The sequence below is a fragment of the Triturus cristatus genome, chromosome 1_2 (genome assembly GCF_964204655.1).
Source record: "Triturus cristatus chromosome 1_2, aTriCri1.1, whole genome shotgun sequence".
Taxonomy (NCBI): domain Eukaryota; kingdom Metazoa; phylum Chordata; class Amphibia; order Caudata; family Salamandridae; genus Triturus; species Triturus cristatus.
This window is the reverse complement of record NC_140580.1, coordinates 449,661,001-449,686,670: the sequence shown is the minus strand read 5'-3', so window position 1 is coordinate 449,686,670 and position 25,670 is coordinate 449,661,001. Positions and strand designations below refer to the sequence as shown.

The window sequence follows — 25,670 nt, the reverse complement described above, 5'->3', positions numbered from 1 at the left end:
CAAAATGATAGACACAGGAGACAAGACGGTGGCAATAGGAGCAGCTACCCACTGACTAATAGCTAATTTGGCTGCTCTCATATCCAGGTATACCAGGGCACACTGGGAGGAGATGGAGCTCCTTAAGCAACTCCAGAAGGAGTTCAAGAGTGGGGAGGAACTGTTGTCTGAGGACAAGTTAATCTCAAACGTCAACATCCGGTGTGTTTCGGAAGCCGCAGACAGCCTCCAAGGGCATCAACACCAGCGTTATTCTTAGGCATCACAACTTGCTCTGTATCTCTGGGGTTCAAATTGGAGGTCTGGCAGCATCTCGCAAACCACCCGTTTGACAGGGAGCACCTTTTCAGGCAACAGGTTGATAAGATGTTCGAGAAGATAAAAAGGCCAAGGAGAAAGCCATGTCCATGGACGTTCTCTGAGCTACTCCTTACAAGGACTCCTTTCTGAAGCACCTCCCCAGCGGTGGGACAAAGACCACCATGCCTGAGCAGCACCCCTTCTTCCAAATGCAGCAGAAGGCTTATCACCAAGCCAGACAGGGTCTAAAATGTGCTCCTATAGAAGCTTGGGGAGGTGGAGGCTTGGGGGGCTGGAGACTAGCACGGAGAGGTACCGCCTCCAAGCATTGACTTGCCCTGGTTCCCTCCTTTGCCCCATTCACACATCACCTGTAGGGGGATTTACTCCATCGCTAGGAGCCTCTTTCTGCTGGCCCCCTCCAACCGTAGGAGACTCCTGCACCAGAATCAGACCCCAAAAGACACCACTGCACCTGATAAAAGTCCAGCTAAAGTCTGCATTTATCCCTCGTCTGGACAAATATTTAAGCTCCTGATGATTCGCCTGTCTGATAGGTCATCCTAGGGCTTATTCTGTGGTGATTCAGGAAGTTCAGCATAGATTGCAGAATGCATCCAGGCTCTGCCGTACTCCAGCAGAAAAGAAGCAATGTATTTAGAAAGCACAGGAAAGAGATTCTCCTGCATGACAGCAGCTACAGTGAGGACGGCCAATTCCTTAGTGATCCTCTGTCGCTATGACAGGCAGATGTGGTTGGACATCGATACATAACCTAACCTTCTGGCAGGAGGCAACGTTGAAGCAAAGAAAATTCTTTAAGGCAGTGGATAAGGCACCCTCTGGACTTCGATAGCTCGCAGGTGCAGCTGTTCTCCAGGGGCAGGAATGACTTAAATAAACATCTTTTAGGCCAGAGGTCCTAAGTAAGATCTTGAACCTGCCCTATGATTGGAGACATGTCAAACCTTGTTGCTGATGCTTTCCAGCCGGCCAATACTGACATGGCATGGTCATTTTCCATACTCCAGCAGAGGTTCCAGCCCTTTTGGAGAGTCCGAGGGCAGTTCACATGCAGGGAAGGATATCAGTTTTATCTATATAAGCCATATCAACACCCTGTTGGCAACAATACACTTCAATTCACTGACAAATGGGCTCCGAGAGTGGAGTCTCCAAATAAATCTCCTAAAAATAAACGCTGTTGCACTAAATCTTTGGGTAAACCTTTTCTTACGAGGATAAGAGGTTCTTCGGTCATGCTCAATGTGGCGCATGTGGAAAGTGTTGCCCTACATAGAGAAGATTATTTTGGTCTAAGGAACTATCCCTTTGCACCCTTACTGGGACGACATCTTATCTGAATTCCAATCTAACCTCCCACACGATGTAAACAGTGGTGCTGACCCCCGTAGGGAGTTTCAGACAGTACACCTACCATTGCTACCCATTAGCTCTTCCTCTCATTAGGTGTGGATGCTCCGCACACATGTTCATATTAAGCCTTAATCATGTGTAATTAACGACAGTGACATGAGCACTTCTGTTGGCTGTGGTGGGTGTGGAAACCGGGTGGGGCTCCAAGTTGTATGGTTTGTTATTAATTTAGGTTTATTATTGCAATATTACTACTTGTATGCATCGAACCTGTTACCAACACTGTCAGCGGTCTACCTGCCAGCCCATTTGTCCTGTTTACTCACAGGGGTTAACGTATTGGTCTCCTATCATATACGCAGTGACGTACTTTTGAGACATGTCTCATAGTTTAGGGCAGGTCTTTAGTTTTCACTTTCCTTTAACTGGTTTCTTAGAGCAACTCTACCATTTCCGCCCAACTAGGCTGTTGATGTAATTTGTATGTCACAACATCCTTTATTGATTGTATGACATTACGCCGTTAAATGTGTGCTATACTATCCTTTGTTTGCTTTATCTTTGTATTGCAAAAATGAAAAACTAAATAAACAGATTAAAAAAAGAGGTCCTTCAGTGCTGGTGCGCACAGATAATGACAATGTTGCGTTATAAACAAGCAAGGCGACACAAGATCTCAACCATTGTCAGTGGAATCTCCAAGGGTTTAGGAATGGTCAATGCACCATCACATCTTGCAAGCCGCAAATCATGCGCCCAACACTTGGGCCACTGGTTGATCAGAGCCAGGTTGCCAGAGATGGTAATGCACCATCTACAGTCTTGCTACTGTTCAACCTGGGCTTTTGAATCAACAAGCCCATTTCTCACCTGTGGCCCTCCCATCTTCTCCAGTAAATAGGACCAGTTCTGAACACTTACTGTGTTTGTGCTTTTCTTTCACCTCCGAGGATTGCTGACATCCAGGAAATGGTCCATTTCTTCTAGCAGGGCACAAGAGTCCAGGTCCTGAAGGTCCTCCAACTACTAGGTCTGATGACTAAGTCACACATGAACAGTAACATACAAGGGACCGGCAGTGCCGCCTTCACAGGCAGCAGCTCTTATACAGAGGTATGTTGCACCCCATCATAATGTGCTCTAGTGTTGTAGCTAAAGTGGTTTGGAGGGGGAACGTGGTGAACCTGTGCTGCGAATGGCCTTCCCTTTTCCTCCTACAGTGGTTATGGTAGTGCTGGATGCCTACACCTTGGGCTGGGGGGCTTATCTGGAGATCAGAGGCCTGTAGCCTACGGAAGAGCAGGTGGTTCACATCAACCAGCTTTAACGGAGGATGATTCTGTTGGTTCTCAGAGACTTCTTCCCTTCCATCCCAGGTCACTCCGTCCAGATCGTGAAAGACAACACTACAGCAAGTGTGAACAGGCAAGGCAGAGTAGGGTCACAAATCCTTTGCCTGGAAGCATTGAGGCTGTGGTCTTGGCCACACCACCAAGGGATCTGGTTGACTACCAATCGAATAGCGGGGTCTCTGAATGTCAGAGCCATCAGCCTGAGCAGGCATTATATTGCCTATCGCGAGTAGCAACTTCTAACAGAGATAGTCCAGCACATCTTTTGCCCAGTGGGGCACTCCTCATGTGGACTTTTTAATCACCTTGGAAAATGCTCCATACTTGCAATTCTGTGCCCTCCACTAGCCATTTAGAGGAGCCTTGGGGGATGATTGTCAGTTGAGGTGAAACTTTCAGCTGCACTATGCGTTTTCCCCCGCTCCCTTCCTATACCCTTCATTCCTTGAGTTCTGAGGAAGATTCACCAAAATCGGGCCCAAGTGATTCTTGTCACCCCAGATTGGCCTAGAAGGGTGTGGCATGCATACCATCTGTGCTTCTCACTATGTCCCACACTCAAGCTGGCAGACAGGACCTCTACCAGTCAGAGGGAATGGTACTGCATCCCAGTCTCCGAGGCCTCCACTTTCATGCCTGGAGATTGAGTGAGGACATCTGGTCTCATTCTAGCTGCCACTGGAGGTGGTAGACATTTTCTCAGCTTGTCGCCCCTCACTAAATCGGCGTATTGTGGGAGCTGGAACAACTTTGTTGCATGGTGCATGAACAACAACGCAGACCCTTGCAGACTACTTTGTCCTGGGTCTTGCAGTTGTCACTTTCCCTGACACAGACTAGTTGTGTGCCCAGCACTTTTGAAGGGTATTTGCTTGTGTTATCATCGATACTCTGTCTCCCTTACCAGCCCACTGTGTTCAGATCCCCTATTGCAATGTTTTATTTGGCGGGGTTGACTAATCTGTGTCCGCCAACTTCTTTTGTTGTGCACCAGTGTAATCTCAAATTTGTTCAAACTTTATTAATGGGGACTAAATTTGAGCCCTTTCATAGATGCAAGTTACTATTTTTAGTGTCTTACATTGGATCGTAAGTGGGGGGCCATCTACTACCTAAATCGCACCAAGGACCTGCGACTAGATGACTAGCTGTTCATGGGGAACTGGGTAGCCAAGAAAGGCAAAGCAGTGCAGAAGCGAACTCTGTCCCATTGGACCATCCTCTGCATCAAGACATGCTATGCTTTGACCAAGACTGAACCTCCGTAGGGGATCTGGGCCCATTCCACCAGGGCCAAATCGATCACTTTTGCCCTGCTAGAGTGGTCCTGATTGGAGAGATCTGCAAGGCAGCAAAATGGGTGCCCCTACACACTTTTAATAAGCGTTACTCCTTGAATTTTGAAGTGGATAGAGGCTACCACTTTTCCAGATCGGTTTTGCAAGATTTCCTCATTTCACCATCCATCAAGCCTCCTTCATGGAAGAGTACTGCTTTGGAATCTATTCTACAAGTGAGGAATCCGTATGTAGAAGTAGCCATCAGAAGAAAGTTAGTTATCTGCAGGAACAGTCTTTCTGGTTGATACTCTGGTCTCCCTGCAGATTCCTCCCCATTTAATAGGATCCCCAAATATTTCACTTTGGTACTGCGCTAATCAATGTAGATGCCAGTCCATCCGATCGTCTCGAAGGCTTCAAAAAAATGGATAAACTGATGTTGAATGGGGTGGGTGCTATATGGCTTCAGTGATGTCATCTGATACCACTTTCGTGCCCATACAAAGCCAGGTCGTCCTACCAGCAATGTTGGAGCTTTGAAATCTCCAGATCCAGTCTGACACCAGGGATTATAATACTGGTGAGGAATCCACTGGTAGACAGAGTATCTACCAGAAAGCCATTACCACAGGTAAGTAAGTTTTCTTCATAAAATGCTAAACCAAGATGAGGGAACCATGTCAAAGCACACTAGTGACATCATCCAGATAGTATTGGTTCACAGAACAAGTTCACCTGTCAGAGCAGTGTCACATTCAGCTAAAATAGATTCATAATTTGTAGACCCTTCACAAGGGCCAAATACTTCATCCTTATCCGAAATCCTTATACTTGTTGGCTTGGCTCCTGAGCATAATGAATTCTTGTAGGAATCTGGCTCTGTTTATACTATACCAAAGTGAGGTATAGTGTGCACAGAGTCCAGTGGAACCCTAAAAGTAGGCAGAGGTCAAGTTAGATAGCACCTCACTCTCTATTTGTGGTAGTGTTGTCGAGCAGTAAGTCAGTATCGGAGGACAGTGTTAAGCATTTGTTGTACACACTTAGTCAGCAAATGAATTCACACAGTCAAAGACTGAACTTCAGACCAATGGGTTTTGTATAAAAAATATTCTTTTAGTTACTTTATTTCCTAGAACCAAGCAAGCCTGGCACAGGTAAGTAATAAGTACTTTGCAGTAAATATACAGTTGAAATACAGTATGGATTGCGATTGTAATTGCACTTTGTTTTGACTTGCAGTATTGTTGCAGAGAAATGCAATACTTAGTAAATGCAGTACATAGATTCGAATAAGCTTTTCGGTAAAATAGCAGGTATGTAACTTTTGAGATTACTTTTCTTACACAGAGTAGTATACCTGGATACTACTATGGGACGTTTCCTGTAAACAGGTAAGTAAAATCGTTTTTGTTAAATAGTACAATTTTGAAGAATTACTTTAGGTTTTCAAACTCCACACGTTAAAACTTTTCCAAGAAAAACAGTCAATGTTATCCTATGGAGGAAAATAGTGTTATCGGTTTTAAGGTAAGTATTTGGTAGTGGGAGTTGAGGTTCTGGGGTTAGACTCGGGGGTCCCCCAGGGTCAGGGATGCACTCTTGTTACCCCCTCAGTGGCACTAGGGTGGCCAGGTGCAGAGTGCTGAGGCCCAATGTTATCAGATTGGGGGCCTCCGGTTGGTGGCTGCTGACGAGCAGGCCACTTGGTTGCGGGAGCAAAGCTCTTAGACTTTAGCTCAGGGCAAATGGGGAAACAAAGTAGCACCAAAGATGCACCCTTAGCAGCACTAGGGCGGCTGGGTGCTGTTTCGTTCTCCTGCCCAAAGTGGGGGTCAGAACCAGTGGGGACCAGTTGCTGAAAGCAGCAAGTGGCCTGGGGAAGCTCACAAAGACAGCAAGTCTTTGAAGCTTCCCCTTCGTGAACCCTGCCCATCCTGGAGGAGGAGGCTTGGCACCTCGTCCCAGGATTTGCATTGTTCCAGGACCCCCGAAAGCAGTAGGTTCTCGACCCAGGGGTACAAAAACATGTCTGAAAGTAGCCACTCAGCCTGGACACTAGTGGTATTACAGCAAACAAATGATGGACGAAATGCTGACAATGCAGACATTCTCCCCCAGTCAAACGATCTGGGTTAAATCCATCGTTCTTTTGCCCAATACGCCACCCAAGTTTGGACCCAGCCATATGCAAATCAGTCTCGACCCTGTGCCCCATGGGAACAGTCCAGACTGAACTGTTTTTTAGTGATGGACGGAATGCAGACATTCCCCTATTCCCCCCCCCCCCAGTCAAACGATCTGTCCATCAACTGTTGTTTTTGCGTTTGACACCCCGAGTGGTACGGGTATGCCCAGACGTGGGTCCCGTGCTTCCATGCCACTGGAATCAAGCTATCCTGGCTGAAGAGGGGTGAAACCCCGAAACCGGTCCTAGGGTGCTTGTTTCCAGTCCAGGGAGGACCTGGCTTGGCAGTTCGGGCTGGACTGTTCCCATGAGGCACCAGGGTCAAGACTGATTTGCATATGGCTGGGTTCAAACTGGAAAGGCATGGTGAGCAAAAAAACGATGGATTTGGTCCCAGATCTCTGTACTGGGGTGAATGTATGACATTGTTCTGCATTCTGTCCAACTGTTTTTGCATTGGACACTAGTGGTTGGTCGTTTTTTCAGGGGGCATCTCTAAGATGCCCTCTGTGTTCATTTTTCATTAAATCCCACAATGGCATCAGTGTGGGTTTAATGTGCCAAGAAGTTTGATACCAAACCATACAGTTTTCAGTGTAGCCATTCTGGTGCTCTGGAGTTCGTAATGACGAACTCCAGAAACATATACTCTTAATGGCAGCACTGCACTTACAATGTCTAAGAATGGTCTTAGACACTGTAGGGGTACAGGGCTAATGCCTAATATCAAACAACAAAAACTCCCCCTATATAATTTTTCATAGGTAATACATCCTTTTTTTAAAAAAATTTTTTTATTTAAGCCAAAGGAGGAAACCAGTGGAACAAATTACAAAACATAGCATACAGTCAATAAATCAAAGCAAAATAAGCAGCATAAGTCGTGTACAAAATCATCAAACTTTTTAGTCCCATTGAAGGCAATGCCAGGTTCGTTCAGTTCTAATCTGAGAGGGGAGGCCCCTGACCTTAGCTAGAGCAATCTCAAGTTCGTATACCCCTCTTAATAGCTGCCAAAACTCCACCAACGTTGGGGGTTTAGATTCAATCCAGACCCTGGCGATACACAAGCGACAGCAAGCCATAATAATAGAGAATAAAGCTGGTGATATTAAACCTGAGTCCACTATAAGCCCCAAAAGTATCTCTTTCTCAGAAATGACAATATTAACTCCTGAGAGATTGCACAACTCCTCAGCAATCCGGGACCAAAAAGCAGAAAGTGCTGAACAGGTAATAAACATGTCTGATATCTGCAGCATAAAGTGAGCATTTAGGGCACTGGGTTTTAGGTGTTATATTGAGCAAAGCCCATTTAGAAATAATTTCCGGCGTATAGTACAGAAGAAATAACATGCGGTGTTGCTGAAGTTTTAGATTAATAGATGCAACCGAAGTATTAATGGTCAATAATGACCTATACAAATCTGTTGTAGTGATATTAGTTCCAAAATAACGATTTAATTTTCCGGCAGCTTGAGCAGCATCATCAGCTGCACCTATAATCAAGTATTTATAGATTTTTCCTATACATCCCCTGCCCCGAAGTTGTAAAAATGAGCTTGCAGAGTCCCCCAACGTATTAACGCTCACTAAGCCTTCCCCATTAATAAAAAAATCCCTAATTTGCAAAAATTTGAAAAAAGAGTGATTGGGAACCCCAAATTCATCTCTAAAAGAAGAAAAAGATCTAAACCCATCCTGGTCATACAGTTGCCCTAACTGTATTACACCACGGTGTTGCCAGGTCTTCCAGGCTGAGTCACCAAATATAACCCCCAACCTGGGGTTCCCGGTTAAGTACGTACTTGCATGCAATTCAGGGATATTATATTGCTTTTAGATGTCACGCCAAATCCAGACGGCGTGCCTCAGTATCTTAAAACGAACACGTTTAAAGTAATTCGGGTCTGTCATCTGAGAAAATACAAACCTATACTCCGGCCCGCATACTAACTGATAAGCAGTCAGCTTTTGACATATGCCAGGGCCTTCCATCAGGCTCTGCAGACGCGAAGCGAAAGCAGCCCAGAAATATAGTTTGAAGTCCGGTAATCCAAAACCACCCCTCTCATATGGCAGTTTAAGAAACTTAATAGCCCGTCTGGCCCTTTTATACCCCCAAATAAAGCTGCCTATAATACCATCCAATCTTTTAAAGAATGAGAGTGGAACCCGGAGGGGAATACTTCTAAACAAATATAAAAACTTAGGAAGAATATTCATCTTAATAACGTTACAACGCCCCCAGATAGTTAATGGTAATTGATGCCACCTACGCAGGTCCGTGGCGACTTTCTTGAAAAATGGTTCATAGTTAATCTTTATTATTTCTTCCATATGACTAGTGAGGCAAACTCCTAAGTAGGTAGCCTTTTGAATAACACCCAAAATAGGTGAACAGGGGATAGGTTAGGTATTAGTAATTGTTTGAGTTTTGTTGGTGTTAAGCTTATACCCTGAAATTAATCCAAAACTCTGTGCTTCCGAGACGATCTCCCCCATCGCTTGAACCGGATCCATTGTAAAAACGGCTATATCATCCGCGTAGGCGGTTATCTTAATGTATACTTGGTTGTAAGAGACTGGGCTGATCTGCTGATTCCGTAACAAATGGCGAATAAATGGTTCAATATAAATTGCAAAAAGCAAAGGAGAGAGGGGACACCTCTGTCGGGTGCCCCTCTGGATAGAAAATAAATCCGAAGTCAAACCGTTAAGCCTAATAACAGCCTGCGAGTTTGCATAGATTTTCTGGATAGCCGAAACAAACTTGCGACCGATCCCTACCTCCAGCATTATGGCCCAAAGTGCCCCCCATGTAATTCGGTCAAAAGCCTTCTCGGCGTCCAACGTTATCATCGCTGCTTTGCCACCCAAACATTGGGCTGCATCAAACACAGCTATGGCAGTATTAATATGGGTTGTAGTATCCCGCCCAGGTACAAAACCGTGCTGTTGATCCGACACTATTGACCGTATAGATGGAGCGAGTCGAGAGGACAGGATCTTGGAAAAGATTTTAGCGTCATGGTTGATAAGTGAAGTTGGGCGGTAGGAGCCTCTCTCAGCTTGAGGCTTCCCTTTTTTAAGAAACACAATTATATTAGTCTGTTTCCAAGACGGGGGGCATCTCTGCCGTTCAAAATATCATTCACCATCTTTAAAAAAAACCGAACCCAAAGTTCTTAGAAAAGTTCTATAGAACTCCAGAGGTAGAGCGTCCCCCCCGACAGCTTTCCCTGAGGGTAAAACCTTAATTGCTTCCAAAATTTCAGCTCCGTCCACATCCCTATCCATTGATAGAGTAGTAATGGAGTTTAAAACATTCAACCCGCTCTCCTGTAGGTAGACTGCCAGCCCAAAATGATCGCATGTCATATCATCGCTATATAGATCTATGTAAAATTGCCTAAATTGCTCCAAGATCTCTACAGGTTGGTGATAAGTCAGACCGTCCTCCCCGATAATACTCTTAATTTGCGTATGGGCCCTGGAATCCGCAAGCTGATAGGCTAATACCCGTCCAATCCTCTCTCCATATTCCCGTCCAATCCTCTCTCCATATTCGTACTGTCGCAATCTCGATTCATGGTACTGACTAGCAATTTTCTCCCTCATCTCGCGAATAATCTTAGCTCTCGCTATTACAAGTTGATGATGAATGTCAGCTTCTCGAGGATCTCTATTTTATATTGCTATAGTATGCCGCTGTTCTAGTTCCAAGCACTCCCTTCGCCCAGCTACTGCGAGTAGTGCTCTAGCTTGATTTTGGCGAAATAGATACTGTTGGGTAGTACCTCTAATGTATGCCTTAGGGCTGTCCCAAACCATAGACCGTGAAGCAGTATGAGCATTGGTGTCTATAAAATCCGCTATCTGACCTTGCATAAATTGAATATAATCATGATTTTTAAGCAGAATTTTAGGAAATGTAAAACCCCTCGGCTCCCGCAGTTTTGCTGACCCAAGAGATATTGAAACTAACAGAGGGTTGTGATCCGACGTAATTTTTTGACAAACCTCAATATTCGAATCTACTAGCCTAGCTGAGTTGACAAACACCATATCTATTCTAGAGTATTGACGATGCGGTTGTGAAAAATATGTAAAGCCATTAACTAGTGGATAAATCGCCCGCCACAGATCAACCAGCAAGTGTATACGCAAAAGATCTTAAATTGCCGCCCTAGTAGATACCATTCTTGCCCGACCTAAGACATTTGAAGAATCTATTTTCTGATCTAGAACACAGTTAAAATCTCCCATAAGCAAGAGTTCATCATCCCAACCCAACAGCTCTGTGTTTAAAAAAGAAATGTCCGTAGGACAGTCGTTATTCGGGCCATAAACCACACAGATTGTAAGTTTGTGTCCAAGAACAAGGAGTTGAGCAATAACCCATCTCCCCCTTTTATCACTGAGTGAGCGTAATAATGTATATTTTGTAGTTCGTGCTTGCAGAAGTGCGACGCCGCGTATTGAAACCGTCTGGGAGGTGCATGTTATCAGCTCAAACCCCATTTGCTTGAAAAAAATTACGATCCTTGAAGGCCAAATGAGTCTGTTAGGGCAACAATCTGTGGTTGATAAGCTTTTAGTTCCTCAGAGACTAATCGTCGTTTAATAGAAGAGTTCAGCCCAGCCACATTCCAACAAATTATACGAACTTTGGACATTTTCTAAGAGGTAATATTCTTAACCACAATCCCTCCATTCCACAGTCTTGAAACAAAAATCCATTCTGGCTTTTAACACTCCTTTGGCTTCCCCCCCCCCTTTATTACCCCCCCGCCTACCCCATCCCCCTACCCCTACCTGTACCCACCGCCCCACCACCCAGTATCTACGGAAAGGAATCACCCCTTTTCCCAGCTGTCAAGAAGACAGCAACTCGCCTAGGTACACCCCCCACAAGGAGAAAGCCCCCTCCCCCTTCCTCCGACCACCGATAGCAAAAAAATAGAAAAGTGCATTACAAAGCCCTACCCTGCCACATTAGATAAATCACAGCAAGTTAGTTGCTAAATTCAAAAGCATAGCGTAAATATACATAAACATAAGAAGGCCATTGCAGCTTATAGGCTCCCCCAATCATTTCTTTGATAATTGTTGCCATCTAGATAGGCTAATCTTAGCCTCTTGTTCATTAAAGAAAATGTGTGAACGCCCGTCCTTAATCACTTTGAGCCGGGCAGGATCTTGTAAAAACACAGATGCACCGACCGCCTTGAAAGGGTCCATAAGCTGCCTTAGCTGCCACCTTCTGTCCATAGTGTGTTTACAAAGGTCAGAGCGAACAAAAATAGACATTGAGTCATACTGTGCAGGGGTCATTGGTCGAGCTTTAAAGAAAATAGCCTGTCTCAATAAAAAGTTCCCAATATACACCAATAGTGGTCGGGGAAATTTTGAGGGTCGAGATGGATTAGCCGCTAGGGGGAGCCGGTGCGCTCTTTGGATTTGTGTATCCATATCCCAGTCAGCAAGATCGGGAAATGCTGTAGAAAAAAAGTTGACAATAAACCCCCGAGCATCAGCGCCCTCTCTTCCCTCCGGTACCCCAAAAACCCTCAGATTCTGACGTCTTTGACGATTTTCTAAGTCCTCGACCTTAGATTGCATTGTGCTCATCAACTGATCTTGGACCTTAATTGAGGCGCAGGCAGCGGCATTAGCCTCTTCCACTTCGGCGACACGCTGTTGGAGGTCTAGTACTTCGGTAGCGAGGTTTGTGACCTTTGTAGCAGCCTCCTCCAGAGCCGATTTAATCTCCTGCCTATCCGTTCTGGCCTGCTGGAAATAGTGCTGTGTCTCCTCGTGCTGGATTGCCAACACTGAAAGTACTGTAGTTAAAGTAGGTTCCAAATGAGAAACTGCCTTGGGGTTTAAGACTTCGCCGCTGAATTTCTTAGCTGGCTCAGTAATCGCTGCCGGACCCACAGATGTCGAAAGCACAAGACCCGGAGTTTAAAGAGGGCTGCTGATCCCCTATTATACTAGTTACATCTTCCCTTTCTTGTGTTGTATCTATAAATGATGCTGAAATTGATGCAAGGGGGTTTGAGTAGTGGGAATCGCGGGACTCTCTATGCTTGCCAGGCTTGTAAAAGATGTTACACCATCAGCCATAGTATCTCTATCTTGCGGTGTCGGAACTTGGCCTTTTCCCACCACTATCGGTGACTCTGTGGGGGTAGTGGGAGAAGAGCTTGGCCTCTCGGTCCGTGTTACCTGTCCTGTTATTTGATTATCCTGACCAGCAGATAGACCAATGTTAGATAATCGAGCAACCATACTTTTCACTTTGCCCTTTGTGGACACCCATTTACGTAGAGGGCTCGCTCCCAGATCCTTCTTCAAGGTGTTAACAGCCGGTCTGGAAGAGCCCTTCCCCCCCGGTGGCAGGACCAGCTACTTGTATCTTCCCGTGTCCTCGGCCCTGTCCACCCCTGCTGCCAGCCCCACCGACTTTAACACCTTTAATTTTTGACGGACCCACTGAGGTTGGAACTTGGTTCGGAAGTTCACTCGTTCCTCCCAGCACATCTTGTAGCTCTACCTGCTCGGGCTGCATAGATTCAACAACACAGTCCGGGATAGGATCGTGAAGTGGAGGGAGATTTGGTGGAGAGAGATTTACGTCCTCGGTGCTCTCAGGCGATAAGCCTTCCGTTTCTGAAAGGTAGTCAGTACTAAGTGGGTGTAGAGACATTCCAACTTTCCCGGCCTCACCGGTACCCTTAGCCATCCCGCACTCAATTGCAGCATTAAGTGCCTCGGCTATGGGAAAACCCGGGGTGGAGGTCTCTGAGCCGTTGGCCTGGAAGAGAACAGAGGCTTGCCCAGATTTCAAAAAATTCATGATAGGCTTGCCAAGATTACTTGCATTAATGTTCAATAAAGTGTTCACACAGGCACTGGGGCTGCCACTGCCACGACCCCCCCTATCTCGTCCAAGTACCTGGATAGGGCTGTGTTGAGTGCTGCTTACTGCCGTTGACTCCTCCTCGTTAACGTTTACCTCCGTTACAGCTGCTGGCGGAGCTTCTAATTCTCCGCAGTGCTCAGCCCGAGCTCGTCGAGTGCTCCTGGGGGGGGGCCATCCTGGTATCGCAGAGCCTCTCGCCAAGCGATGTATTGAAGCGCGTCCTTACGGGACCTTGCACTGCGAACACCGGAGACTAATCCGCTAGCTTGCGTGAGGCGGCACATCAGGTAGGTTATCTTTACTGCCTCGAAATCCTCATGCCTTTTCCTGACCAATCTCGTGTTTGTAAATTAAATGTTAGTACGATTCGTGCTCCATCGCGCTCCGTGAATTTTGATCCGTTTTAAGCCGGTAGGGCAGGACCGAAACCCTCGGTCAGAGCAACGGGGAGGGAGCTTCTAGAAGGCGTCCTACGGCAGCGAACCAGCGTCTGCCATCTTCCTTCCGCGTCAATAGGTAATACATCCAAAAGATCATTAAAGGACCTCATTTGGGAGAAGGGCAGGGGAAAATAACTAATATCAAACAACAAAAACTCCCCCCTATATAATCTATATAATCTATATAATTTTTCATATGTAATACATCCAAAAGATCATTAAAGGGCCTCATTTAAAGGGCTAATGCACCTGTACCCTCACCACTGGTATAGTGCACCCAGCTAGAGGGGTGACTGTCCTATGCCAGGGCAGTGGGTTGTAGTCTGTCGACTCTGCAAAGGCCGTGTGAGAGTGTAGTGGTACAGGGCCTCTAAGGGTGGCACAACACGAGTTGCAGCCCTTAACGGGTCTTCTCTGGTCACAGTGCCCTGGGCACCGTTGGTACCATTTACCACGGACAGATCTGTGGCCAGAGATGTCAATGGAATTTTGGTTAGTTTTGGGAAAGAACACAGGCCCTGGGAACCTGATTGGCAGGGACCCAGGGTTTCAAGTCAAAAATGCATCAGTAGTCTGGCAAAAAGTGATGGGTTTACTGCAACAGAAACCCAGCTTCTCCCAATTCTCACATTTAAACCATGTAAAGGATTGTATAGATCTTGGCTAAAGCCAGAGCTGAACAAACGAACTGAGCTAACACATTTAAATGGAAATGATTCAGTTCATGGTGTCATAATAATAATAATCATCCTATATTCTGCCCATTAGAGCAAGTGTTAACCTTACCTATAGACTTGCAATGAGCAGGCCTCTTTCATGCATCTGATAAAGTGCATTTAGCAGCTGTATCACATTATAAGTGATCTGCCTGCAAATCATCTGTGATCAAATGAAAGTGTGAAGGAGTTCTTAAGAATACTTTTTGGAGTTTACACCCACTTGACTCCTCCTCCAACTTCTCGGCATTTAAATACATTCCCTTCACAGTTAATGAAGAGTCCTTTTGAACCCATACACAAAGCAGAGCTGAAATAGTGTTCCTGGAAAACAGCATTGCTGTTTGGAATTGACTTCTGCAAGACAAGGATGCGAGATACAGGCCTTTAACATCAAAAAGCTGTATATTCTGTTTGAAGACGACCGTATTCTATTAAGAACAAATACCAGATTCATTCTAAAAGTTACATCAGACTTTCATCTGAATAAACCTTTGGTTTTAAAAAAAATTCTTTTAAATTCATATTGATGTAACAGGAAAAGCACTTCATTCGCTAAATTTGAAAAGGTGCATAAGATTTTATATTGACAGGTTTAAGTGTCAGATCAATTGTTATTGTATGGCACCCCTTGTAAAGATTCTGCTTTTAAAAGAAAACATAGCCTGCTGGATTTCCATGGCCATTGTGTTCTGGCCTCATAAAGCAGGAGGAACTTTGGAAGGAGAAGTGGGAGCACATTCTACAAGGAATGTCATCTTCTACTGCTTTATTTACTGGTGTCAATACAATAGATTTGTAAGGCAGCAAAGTGGAAGAATAGACACATGTACATTCAGCCTCATGGTTTGGATTCAGCAGTACAAAAGGATGTAGCAGTGGGACAGGCAGTCTTGCATCATCTTTTTCAGTAAGGTGAGCCTTGTTTCACTGTTTACCCACCATCCACAATAATGATCATGCTTGTATTGTTTAACTGCTTACTACTCTGATTCAGGTATGTGAATCTATGAACGATGCAGTTCTGGAGAAGGGAAAAAGTTACTTACCTGTAGCTGTAGTTCTCCAGTATTGGTATCTTTTATAGATTTACAGGTGACGCAATATCCTCCCTACAGAGGCTCAAATATTCACCTAGGCTAACTACAGTTGTACTAGAAAATCTGAGGTATGGTTACCTGTGAGGGGAGTTATCAGTGTGCTGCAATCAGATTGGCTGATTTTTTTATTTTTTTTTCTAATGTGAATACAATACTAAATTTGATATTTCTAGTCCTTGCAGTCTATTTATATTACTGTACTGCTTTCTAATTTTACAATGCGACTCCCACTTCGAGGACTAGGAATGATGATTTAAGTATGTGAATTTACTGAAGAACTGCCGTTGCAGGTAAGTAAGTTTTTTCCATTTGCATTGTCTGTAACTGTGCCTATTAACTGGGCCCCCAGTTAACAGGCAAATAGCCCCATTGCCTTTGCCTAGCACCTGGTGACACAAAATTGGACTCCCCACCCTACACCCAAACGCTTGTTGGTGCAGGCATTTACGAGTAGAGTAAGCCATAACACCGTCCTCACCACCCCACCTGATTGTGAGTTGCATCGAAACATCTGGCAAGCCAGTGTTCTCTTCCATCAGTATTGCTTTGTCTTCTGTAATGCAGAATGCCTTCTAGGTTGCTCTTCCACGGATTTTGGGACACTGTTTCCCAATTGTGCCAGGAAATCCGGATGACCTCCGGACATCCTGCACTTCAGCCTTCCAAGATAGCCCTGATGCAGCAAAATATGTTATTCATCCTGGATATCACCAGTTACGTAGGCTGAACAATGGGTACTAGTGTGGCACTCGGACATCACATATGGATGAGGTTTACGGGCTTTTCTAGGGATGTTCAGGCGTCCTTAATGGTCCTTTAATAGCTCCTGTCTATTCAACAAGAAAGCAGACTGTGCTGGAATGGTTTAAGGATAGCAGGGCCACAGCACTTTTCGTGGGCCTGTCGGCCCCTCTCAGTTTCACCAGTAATTTTGGCTCCTCTGTGGCTACGACAGTGGTTCACAATATAGTGAAAGCCAGACCACACTACAGATCCAGAAGCACTCCCTCCTTTTTCTTTTCCTTGGTTCACAAAATAAATTCCCTGGGCAACAGAGGAAATAATGCAGCTCAATGCCCTGTCCCCCCAGCTGCTGCTGCCACCACTAAACCACTTTAGTGTGTCCTTCCCAATGCATAGGCAGGATTCTGCATTACCTCCAAGGGTGGCAAGCAATTACTTTGAATGAGTGAGTCCTTCAGCTGGTCTATCGGGGCTATTCTGTTCCATTCCTTTCCCATCCACAACACCTTCCACCACTACCAAGGAGGATGACAGAGGATCACCTGTACATCTTGCTGCAGGAAGTGCAAGCCTTTTTAGCCAAAGGGGACAGTGAGAAGGTTCTGGCATCAGAGATAGGAACTCTGTTACTTCCTAATGCTGAACATGGACATAGGCCTTTTTCCTCATTTAGTTCTTCGCCCTGTCAACGCCTTCCTGCGAAAGGACAAATTCAAAATGCTCATGTTAGCTCAGGCACTTTCTGCCCTGGACCCAAGAGACTAACAGCCTGATTTAGATTTCAGCAGACAGATTACTCAGTCACAACGGTAAAGGATATCCTATCCCCCAAAGTATAAATCCTATAGGATATTGTGGGATTTACATTTTGGCAGACGGCATATCTGTCACCATTGTGATGGAGTAACCTGTCCACTGAAATCTAATTCAGGCCCTAAATGGTAGTGTTGGAACTGAAAACTGCTTATTGTCGCATCCATTTCCTAAAGGCCAACATGAGCTGTCTGCAGTTCATTGTTGGCGAGGAGCATTTTCAGTTTGTGGTGCTCCCCTTTGGCCTCCCCAGTGCCCCTTAGGTGTTCACAGAAGTGATGGTGTTGGACCTGTCAGACCTAGGGTGGTCTCCCCATCTATTTTTTTTATCGTGCCTCATTTTTTCCACCCTCATTTTGATGTTGGACTTAGGTCTCCGGGCGCCTTTTCATTGCCAATCAGTGTTAAGGTGCAGGTGCTCCCTTCTCCCAAGATGGCTGCCACAGACCCCTGCTACTGCAGAGTGGTCTTTCATAGTAGCACCCTAGCTGCCAGGAGCTGGCTGGAACCCCAAAACAATGTTGCGACACCAGCCCGCCTTTTTTGTCCCATAGGTAGAATGGGGAAGCTCCTGGAATGTGCTGGAACCTTCTAGAAGGGAGGTGTGGTTTTACTTTTGCCGCCTTGGCTAGAGGTCACCTGACCTAGGGCTACTTAAGTGAGGGGGGGAACTTTTCTAGTCAGTTGGCCAGTGGGGTAAAGCAGAGCTGGAGAATCCACGCAGGAGTGTAGGCGGTAGGGCCTAGCCAGGGACTTCTGCCTCTGAGAGTGACAGGATTTAGGTGCTGCCTCTTAAGTGAGTGAGGGATCCTGTGAAACCCACTGATCTTGCCCAGCAGTAGGAGGACCCAGGGAACCTCTGCCCAGCCTGACTAGGAAGGACCTAGTCGCCAACTCATTCCCTACCCCCCAGGAACAGAACCCCCAAGGGCGCCAGAGACCTCTGCGCCATTAAGACTTTATAGAACTGAATTCTGAAACTGAATGCTGTGACTTCGTGTCAAGACTGAACACTGAAACCAGATGCCAAGCTGATTGTGGAATTGCTGGGGATCGACCAGGTATTAGCGCTGTGACCCCTGCGCTTCATGTCCTGGCCTGGGATCCCCTGCAGCAAGCCCCGTTGAGCGTGGAACTCTCTGCTTAATTTGACCCCCCCTGTCGCGGGGGCTACAGCGCGCTCACCGTCGCGGCCCGGACGCCTGAAGTGTGCCCCCTCATCGAGGCGAGGCCCGCGGAGAAGCCCGGGGCCCCGTCGCTGCCGTTGCAGCTGCTGAGAGAGGTGCGTGAGGCCGTGGCCTGCCCCCGTCGTGGAAGGATCAACTGCGGAGGCCGGAGCTGGGTTAGACGCCGCAAGACGTCGTGATCAAGGTAAGCTGGGAGGCTTGGGAAGGACCCCGGTGCGCCCCCTATCGACCGGGAGCAGCACCGCACCCTGAGACCCTGGTTCCCCCTCCGTGGGAGTCCCCCGTTAACCCAGAACTGTGACCCCTCCGAGGGATTGCCCCCTTTTCTGCAAGACTGTCAAGGAGCGTTGTGCCCCACGAACTGCACCGGAGTGCGAGAGGCTCGCCCCGTAAGAATCGTTGTGCTCCGTGAACTGCTCCATTCTGAAGTATTCCTTGATATTGATTACGAGTAGCGCTATGTTCTAAATGCTCCGTTCTGAAGTATTCCTTGATATTGATTACGAGTAGCGTTATGTTCTTAATGCTCCGTTCTGAAGTATTTATTGCTGTTGATTACGAGTAGCGCTATGTTCTAAATGCTCTGTTCTGAAGTATTCCTTGATATTGATTACGAGTAGCGCTATGTTCTAAATGCTCCGTTCTGAAGTATTCATCGCTACTGATTACGAGTAGCGTTATGTTCTAATGCTCTGCGCTGAAGTATTCACTGCTTACTGATTACGAGTAGCGTTATGTTCTAATGCTCTGCGCTGAAGTATTCACTGCTTACGAGTACCGTTATGTTCTAATGCTCTGCGCTGAAGTATTCCCTGCTTACTGATTACGAGTAGCGCTATGTTCTAATGCTCTGCTCTGAAGTATTCCCTGCGTGCTGGTTACGAGTGGCGCTATGTTCTAATGCTCTGCTCTGAAGTATGCACTGCGTGCTGGTTACGAGTGGCGCTATGTTCTAATGCTCTGCTCTGAAGTATGCACTGCGTGCTGGTTACGAGTGGCGCTATGTTCTAATGCTCTGCTCTGAAGGATTCCCTAATTAAAGGTTACGAGGAGGGTATGATCGTAGGCTCTCCTCAGAAGTCCAAGGCTCAGTTCTTACGAGTGGCGATACAATCCCCAAACCCTACCACGGGGAGTAAGAGATACAAGGGTGGCCTAGAGCCTGCAGGAAACATACTGGTGAATAACATACTGGTGAATATCATACTGGTGAATATGGTGCTGGCGGATTAAACGCTGACATAAGTGAATTGCCATTGTCATCTCATGAACTGCATGTATACCTCATTAACTGCATTTATATCTCAGGAAGTGCATTTGTATCTTATGAATTGCATTGTTATCTCATGAACTGCATTTATCTCGAACTGCTTGGATAAACTTGAGTTATTTGCATAAATCTCTACAGTGTGGCGTCCCTTATTGTGTGCGTTCCTTGTTTCAGTGGATGTGCGTGTTGTATGGTTGCTTTACACACAAGCCTTTGGGTGCCCCAGCCGCTTGTGTCACGTTACCCCCTTAGGGCCTGGAGACCCCAGGTCTTACATATGGATAATGATAGTCGCAGTACATCTTCAAAGGTTGGATGTTTGTCTTCCCCTGACTTGGCAACTGGCTGTTGAAGGTGGGGTCCTCCCCGACAGTCATAGACAACCTCCTCCAACATTGTTGAGGCTCACTACAAATGGGCTTAAGTCACATCTGACTCCTTCAGACTCTCCTGTTCATTGAAGCCTTTCTGGATACGGTACACTTTTGTGCTTTTCCCGCACAGATTGGCAAGTCCAGAACATTCAGGCTATATAATCTTAATGTTTCAGCCTCTGTTCTGGATCTCAATGGGGAGGACTGAGGCTGCTAGGATTGCTGACCACCTGCTTGCAGATCCTTGCCAGATGTCGCTTGCAGGCTTTGCAGAGGGATCTGAAGTCTCAGTGGGCACAACACCAGGGGATATCTGTCAAATTGTGTCCCGATTTCGGAAAATACTGCAAAAGACCTGCAGTGGTGGCTGACAGATGCAGCACTTCTGGGTTGGGGTGGCCATCTAGGACAGGTGGAGAGGCGAAGATCAGCGGTATGCGGCAGAGGCCCGGTGCCACATCAATCTGCTGGAGCTGCTGACACTTCGCTTGCCGTGAAAGACTTTCCTGTCCACCAACAAAGAGAGACTTGTGAAGGTGATTACAGACAACACTACTGCCATGTAGTACTGCAACAAGTGGGGCAGATTGGGATTCTGTGTCCTGTGCCAGGAGACTCTACACATCTGGAAGTAACTGGACTGTCAGCGAATTTCCCTAGTGGGGAAACACCTATCTGGAAGTGGTACAGGGTGTTTTTCAATAATGGGGGGTGCCATGGCTCTATCTGTTTGCTACTGCTGCAAAGGTGCAATATCTGCTCTTTTGCATATTGGAGTTCCCATGATAGGATAGCTATTTGATGCATTCCGCATATAGTGGAGCTCGGGACTCCTGTATGCTTTTCCGATACTGCCCTGAGTTCTGTCCTCAGAAACTTTGGGACGATCGGGCCCAAGTCATCCTGGTGGCACCAGATTGGGAGGAGAGAGTGTGGTACCAGGACTTCTGGGCATGAGCATCTGTCCTCCGATCAAGCTGCTGCTTCGGTATGATCTTCTGTCACAGCAACAAGGCAAGATCCTGCACCCAGTCCTGCGCAATCTATATCTGCATGCTTGGAGATTGTGCAGCAGCAGTTGACCGCATTCAACCTCCCTCTGAAGTTGTTCATTCGAACGCCTTCTGAAGTGATTGAAGTAATCTTGGCGGTGAGGCATAGCTCTAAAAAATTAGTATACCCCAGCTGTTGGGACAAGTTTGTGGCTTGGTGCAAAATCGGTCAGGTTGAGCCATTACAAGCCAAGTTGTTGAAGTGTTGCTGTATCTGTTATCCCTGGCCCAACAATGGCTTGCTTTGGGCCCTGTTAAAGGTTGTCAGCCCTTTGGTCTTTTTGGCGATTGCTGTATTAGTCTTTTTTTATTTAAATCACCTGTTGTGATGCGACTGCATCTGCAAAAGCCTGTTGTGATGCCACAGTGCAGAGAACTTTAAACTGTGGAGCCCATCCAGCTGGTGCTCTGTGGCATGTTCCTGGGGGCGGTCGAGGACGTGTAAATGCCTCAGTAAGTACTTGTAAATGAAGATGGTCTTGAAGCCCTACTTTGATTATTTTTCGCATTTACAGGTTATCTTCATTTACACACAGCATTTAAAGTGCATAAAAAAGTATGGCAACAGTGATCCTGAGCTCTATAGTGGCAGGGTCAAAGAAGTGGCTGAAATTATCAAAATAGTCTAAAGTATTTTGTTGGTTTTTTACAGTGGGAGAGGCACTCTTATGTTAGAAAACCTCAGTTGGTTAATTATAGCACTCCATTCTTTTTGTAAGGCCAGAGAATCACAGATTATGCAGCAGATGACTTATTACGTGGCAAATGCGGAAAACGCTGCAGCCACAGAATCCCATAATTTCAGTGGCCTTGATAAGATAGGCTGACAAAAAATGATTTCATGTTCAAGATAAAAACAAGTGCTTTAACAGAATACATTTTAGTACTGGGTAATCAGACTGTACCTAGTGCAAACGTTTTTATAAATCCATTAAAAGGGCACTTTCTCAATTTCTGCTACTAAAGCATAGGAGCCCAAAAGTGCGAGGGGTGCACTCTTTACAAAAGAGGCATGGGGTTCATTTTCCTTGCTAGCTTTAGGCCTGAGGGTTCCCTTGCTGCGAAGAGGCTGACAACATGTTGAAGCTCTGTTTTTTTTCTGAAAGGGACAGTCCTTTCAAGATTGGAGTGATGGTCTGGCATGATGGGTAGAGGGTAAAAAAGACTACTCGGGACTGCTGCCTTTATTAGTCCAACTGCATTGGGGCCCAGAAGTGCGAAGGGCTCTCAGCGCGCCAGCTATGGGGAGTAGTGTGATTTGGTCAATTTCTGTTTTTGTTTGATGTATTTGTTCTTTTATATTTGATAGAGATATTTCGCCGCAGATTCCTGATCTCCTAGGTACCAGATTGAGACTGGAACTTTTTACAGTAGTACCTCTGCACGTCAGAAGAGGGCGTCGAGCGACTCCATCGCGACGTCAACCTCCCTATGTGATGTTGAGGGAGTACCTATAAGCCCTCTTCTGGTGCACTGATGCCTGTTTCTTCTTTTCCACGCTTACAATGTGGATCCGATAAGCTGTTCATCAGGCCGTATTTTGGCCTTCGATTGTTTCGCCAAACAGGACAGTGTGCCTTTAAACCACATGTTCTCGGGGCACAAGTCTTGTAGGTCCTATGGACGACAAATGTCTGCCACGAACCCCACATGATGTTTCCTGGTATGACTGATGTAAAAACTCAATACTCTTATGGAATCCATTCATACCAGGAAACATGGACGATCAGGTCCTTGTCGGATTCTCTTTGACAAAGAAAGGGATGGCAGGGCAAAAAGGACAGTCTACAGATGGATCGTTTTCATAATTAAAATCTGCTACCCACTGGCTAAAAAGCAGCCCATAGAAGGTTTGTGTTTACTCCGCCAGAGCTACTACTACATTGGCACACTGAAAGCCTGTCCTGGATATATGCAAGGGGGCTACCTGGGCACTGGTACATATGTTAACAAACAACTACTGCCTCAACAATCTGGTCCGTCAAGAGGGGCCTTTTGCCCTCTCAGTCCTTCAGGACATTTTGGTCTGAGCCAGTTCCATACCCATCACTTAGGGAGGTACTATTATGATATCTCTATCTGCGTATAGAAGTATCCATCAGAGGAACAAGTTACTTACCTTGGGTATTGATCTATCTGGTGGATACTCTAACTCCAGATTACTCACGTCTTTCCTCTCTGTTTTGTGAAATTTACTTTTTCCATCTTGAAGTCGCTGTCTAGAGATCTGCACACTGGTCATGTCCATGATAAGGGGATAAGTTCCGCGTTTGAGGGCGCAGGCAGCCTAGAACGCAAGAGCTCCACTAGTGACTTTGGAGCAGAATGACATTTGTGTGGAGCTGCACAATTCCACCTGCCGTCACACAACACTTCTCAAAATGTTTTCGGATCCAGTTTGACACGAAGAGAATATTCACATGGTGAGGAATCAGAAGTTACATAAGGGTATTCAGTAGAAAGATTGTTGCCGAAGGTAGGTAACTTGTTCATCTGGGTGCTTTTTTGTATGTCGATGTATGTGCATTGCTGCTGGAAAACGTCACACTTCATTTTTACGTGCCCGTGCCAGCACTATACAAAGTCGAATCTACTGTCGTAGTCGGTGCTTGTATTGTACATTTAAGTGAGTGGTTTTATAAGATGCAGCCACCGTTAGGTTTCTGCATTCAAAAGGTAAAGCAATGTTTTTGGATCTGGTTTGTCACAGTAAACGAGTGATATCTGGTGAAACTGCCTCCTCCCCTTTCCCGAGATGGTGTCTGGCTCTCTGCTGTTGGCGATGAAAATTCAGATTTATGTCAAGAAGCGATTGTATTTCAATACTATCTACAGTGTTTTTTGTTGTTGTTTTCTAGGATGGAACAGCTGAAAAAGCAGACACCTCATCAGGGAAAACCTCCATGAAATCAATTCTTGATAACCTCGGCGACCTCTGGAGTCAAGACCAGTACGACTCTGAATACAGTCTTGACAGTTTCATGCATTCACTAAAATAGGGAACCGCTTTGCACAGTACAGTTGCTGCTACTCACGTTCCACGTTCACATATTGCTGATATTCAGCAGCGCGCAAAAGCCTAGACTGTCCCTTAGCTGAATTTGTAAATAGATGTGAAAATATCAAGCCGCTAGCAAATCCGTTGTATCCATTTTATAGGGAGATGCGACTTAATGTCTTATATTTGCACTGTATCAAACTTTACATGTAAACATATATTTTGTGAAGTGGTTTGAATATTATATGCTCAACAGATGCAACGTCATTGGCAGTGAAATAAAACCAGGCAGATTTTACATGTTGCAACTTGAGTTCTTTATCAATTATAACATTGTCTATACACTCTTTATGCTGCCGTTTGGTTAGTCTGAGGATGGGAGTGATTGATTTCTGTATTAACGACTCAAAAGAAGAATCTGATCTTTGATTTTATGCTAATTAAGTGGCCAAGACTAGTCCTGCAAGTGTGAATTCTACTGCTGGGTATAACAAATGCACTTACAGTTTTTAAGATCGATGTCTCACGCTCTGAGCTAGCCTCTTTGAATTACTATACGGTCTCCTGTGACATTGGCAATCTTAAATGGTTAAACGTTTTGCTTTGTCCAAATACATTTGGCTTGACTTGCTTGAATTTTTCTCTATGGTCAGTGGATGGTGTTTTTAAAGAGCACATTTGCCCAAGTGCCATAGCGCAAAGTACCAAATGTTTACTGAGCACTGCTCGCAGAGAAACAAGAATGTTTTTATGTCTTACCTGGATTTTATTAAGTATTCTACACAACAGAGAGAAGGGGAAGCATTCCAGGCCTAGGCTGCTGCCACAGAAAAGGCCCTATGAACATGTGCGGGTTGATGAGCTTTAGTTGAACAGTTGTAGGTTGGCGAAGTGCTCTTGTGGGTGGGGGGGGGGGGGGGAATAGCTTAACAAATGTCTTGCTAAAAATTCTGGGGACTGTTGATACATCGCCCTGTGCTCAGTGATCATTGCTTTAAAGAAGATTCTGCTTTTCACTGGAAGCCAGTGAAGCGGACTTAGAACTGGGGTGATATGTTGTTTTCTGAAGAAATTTGTTGTCATCCTTGCAGCTTCATTCTTCATCAGTTGTAGTTGATACATGTAGGGAAATGGGTTGAGAGTTGTGTTATCTGCACAAGTAATGGTCAACAATCCCCCCTCACTGGGAAACAAACACCCCTTTGTAGCACTTGACTCTCTCAGGGTAGGGAAGCAGAGCAGTTCAAGGCCTACTCAGAGGGAAGGTGGTGTGGGTTATTAATCACCATACACTGGCATGCAATAATAAAAAATAAATGATTGTCCAGTCTGCTCTTCAGAAAAGGAAAAGCACTTTCATTACACACACTACTTTAATAGTATGCAGTCATTTACAAATATACTTAAGGCTGGTGAAAAACACCTTTGACAGCATTGCATTTGACCATAGAGGGTCATGATTCCACACATCAGTCCCCTTCACATACAAGGTAGCATACAACCATATAGGAGTGTCACTTCAAATAATGTCAGTGCTACCACACTAAA

General features: G+C 45.6%; 1 protein-coding gene across 2 annotated transcripts in view; it reads left to right on the top strand.

The window, feature by feature from the left end:
• BTAF1 (B-TFIID TATA-box binding protein associated factor 1) overlaps positions 1–24,420 on the top strand; it is an 852,875-nt gene extending 828,455 nt beyond the window's left edge. For both annotated transcript variants that reach the window (XM_085606166.1, XM_085606165.1), the window contains exon 38: positions 23,983–24,420. In XM_085606166.1, coding sequence (XP_085462292.1) covers positions 23,983–24,123 — 141 coding nt within the window. In that variant the 3' untranslated portion in view covers positions 24,124–24,420. The remainder of the gene's footprint in view (positions 1–23,982) is intronic.
• The last annotated feature ends 1,250 nt before the right edge of the window (positions 24,421–25,670 follow it).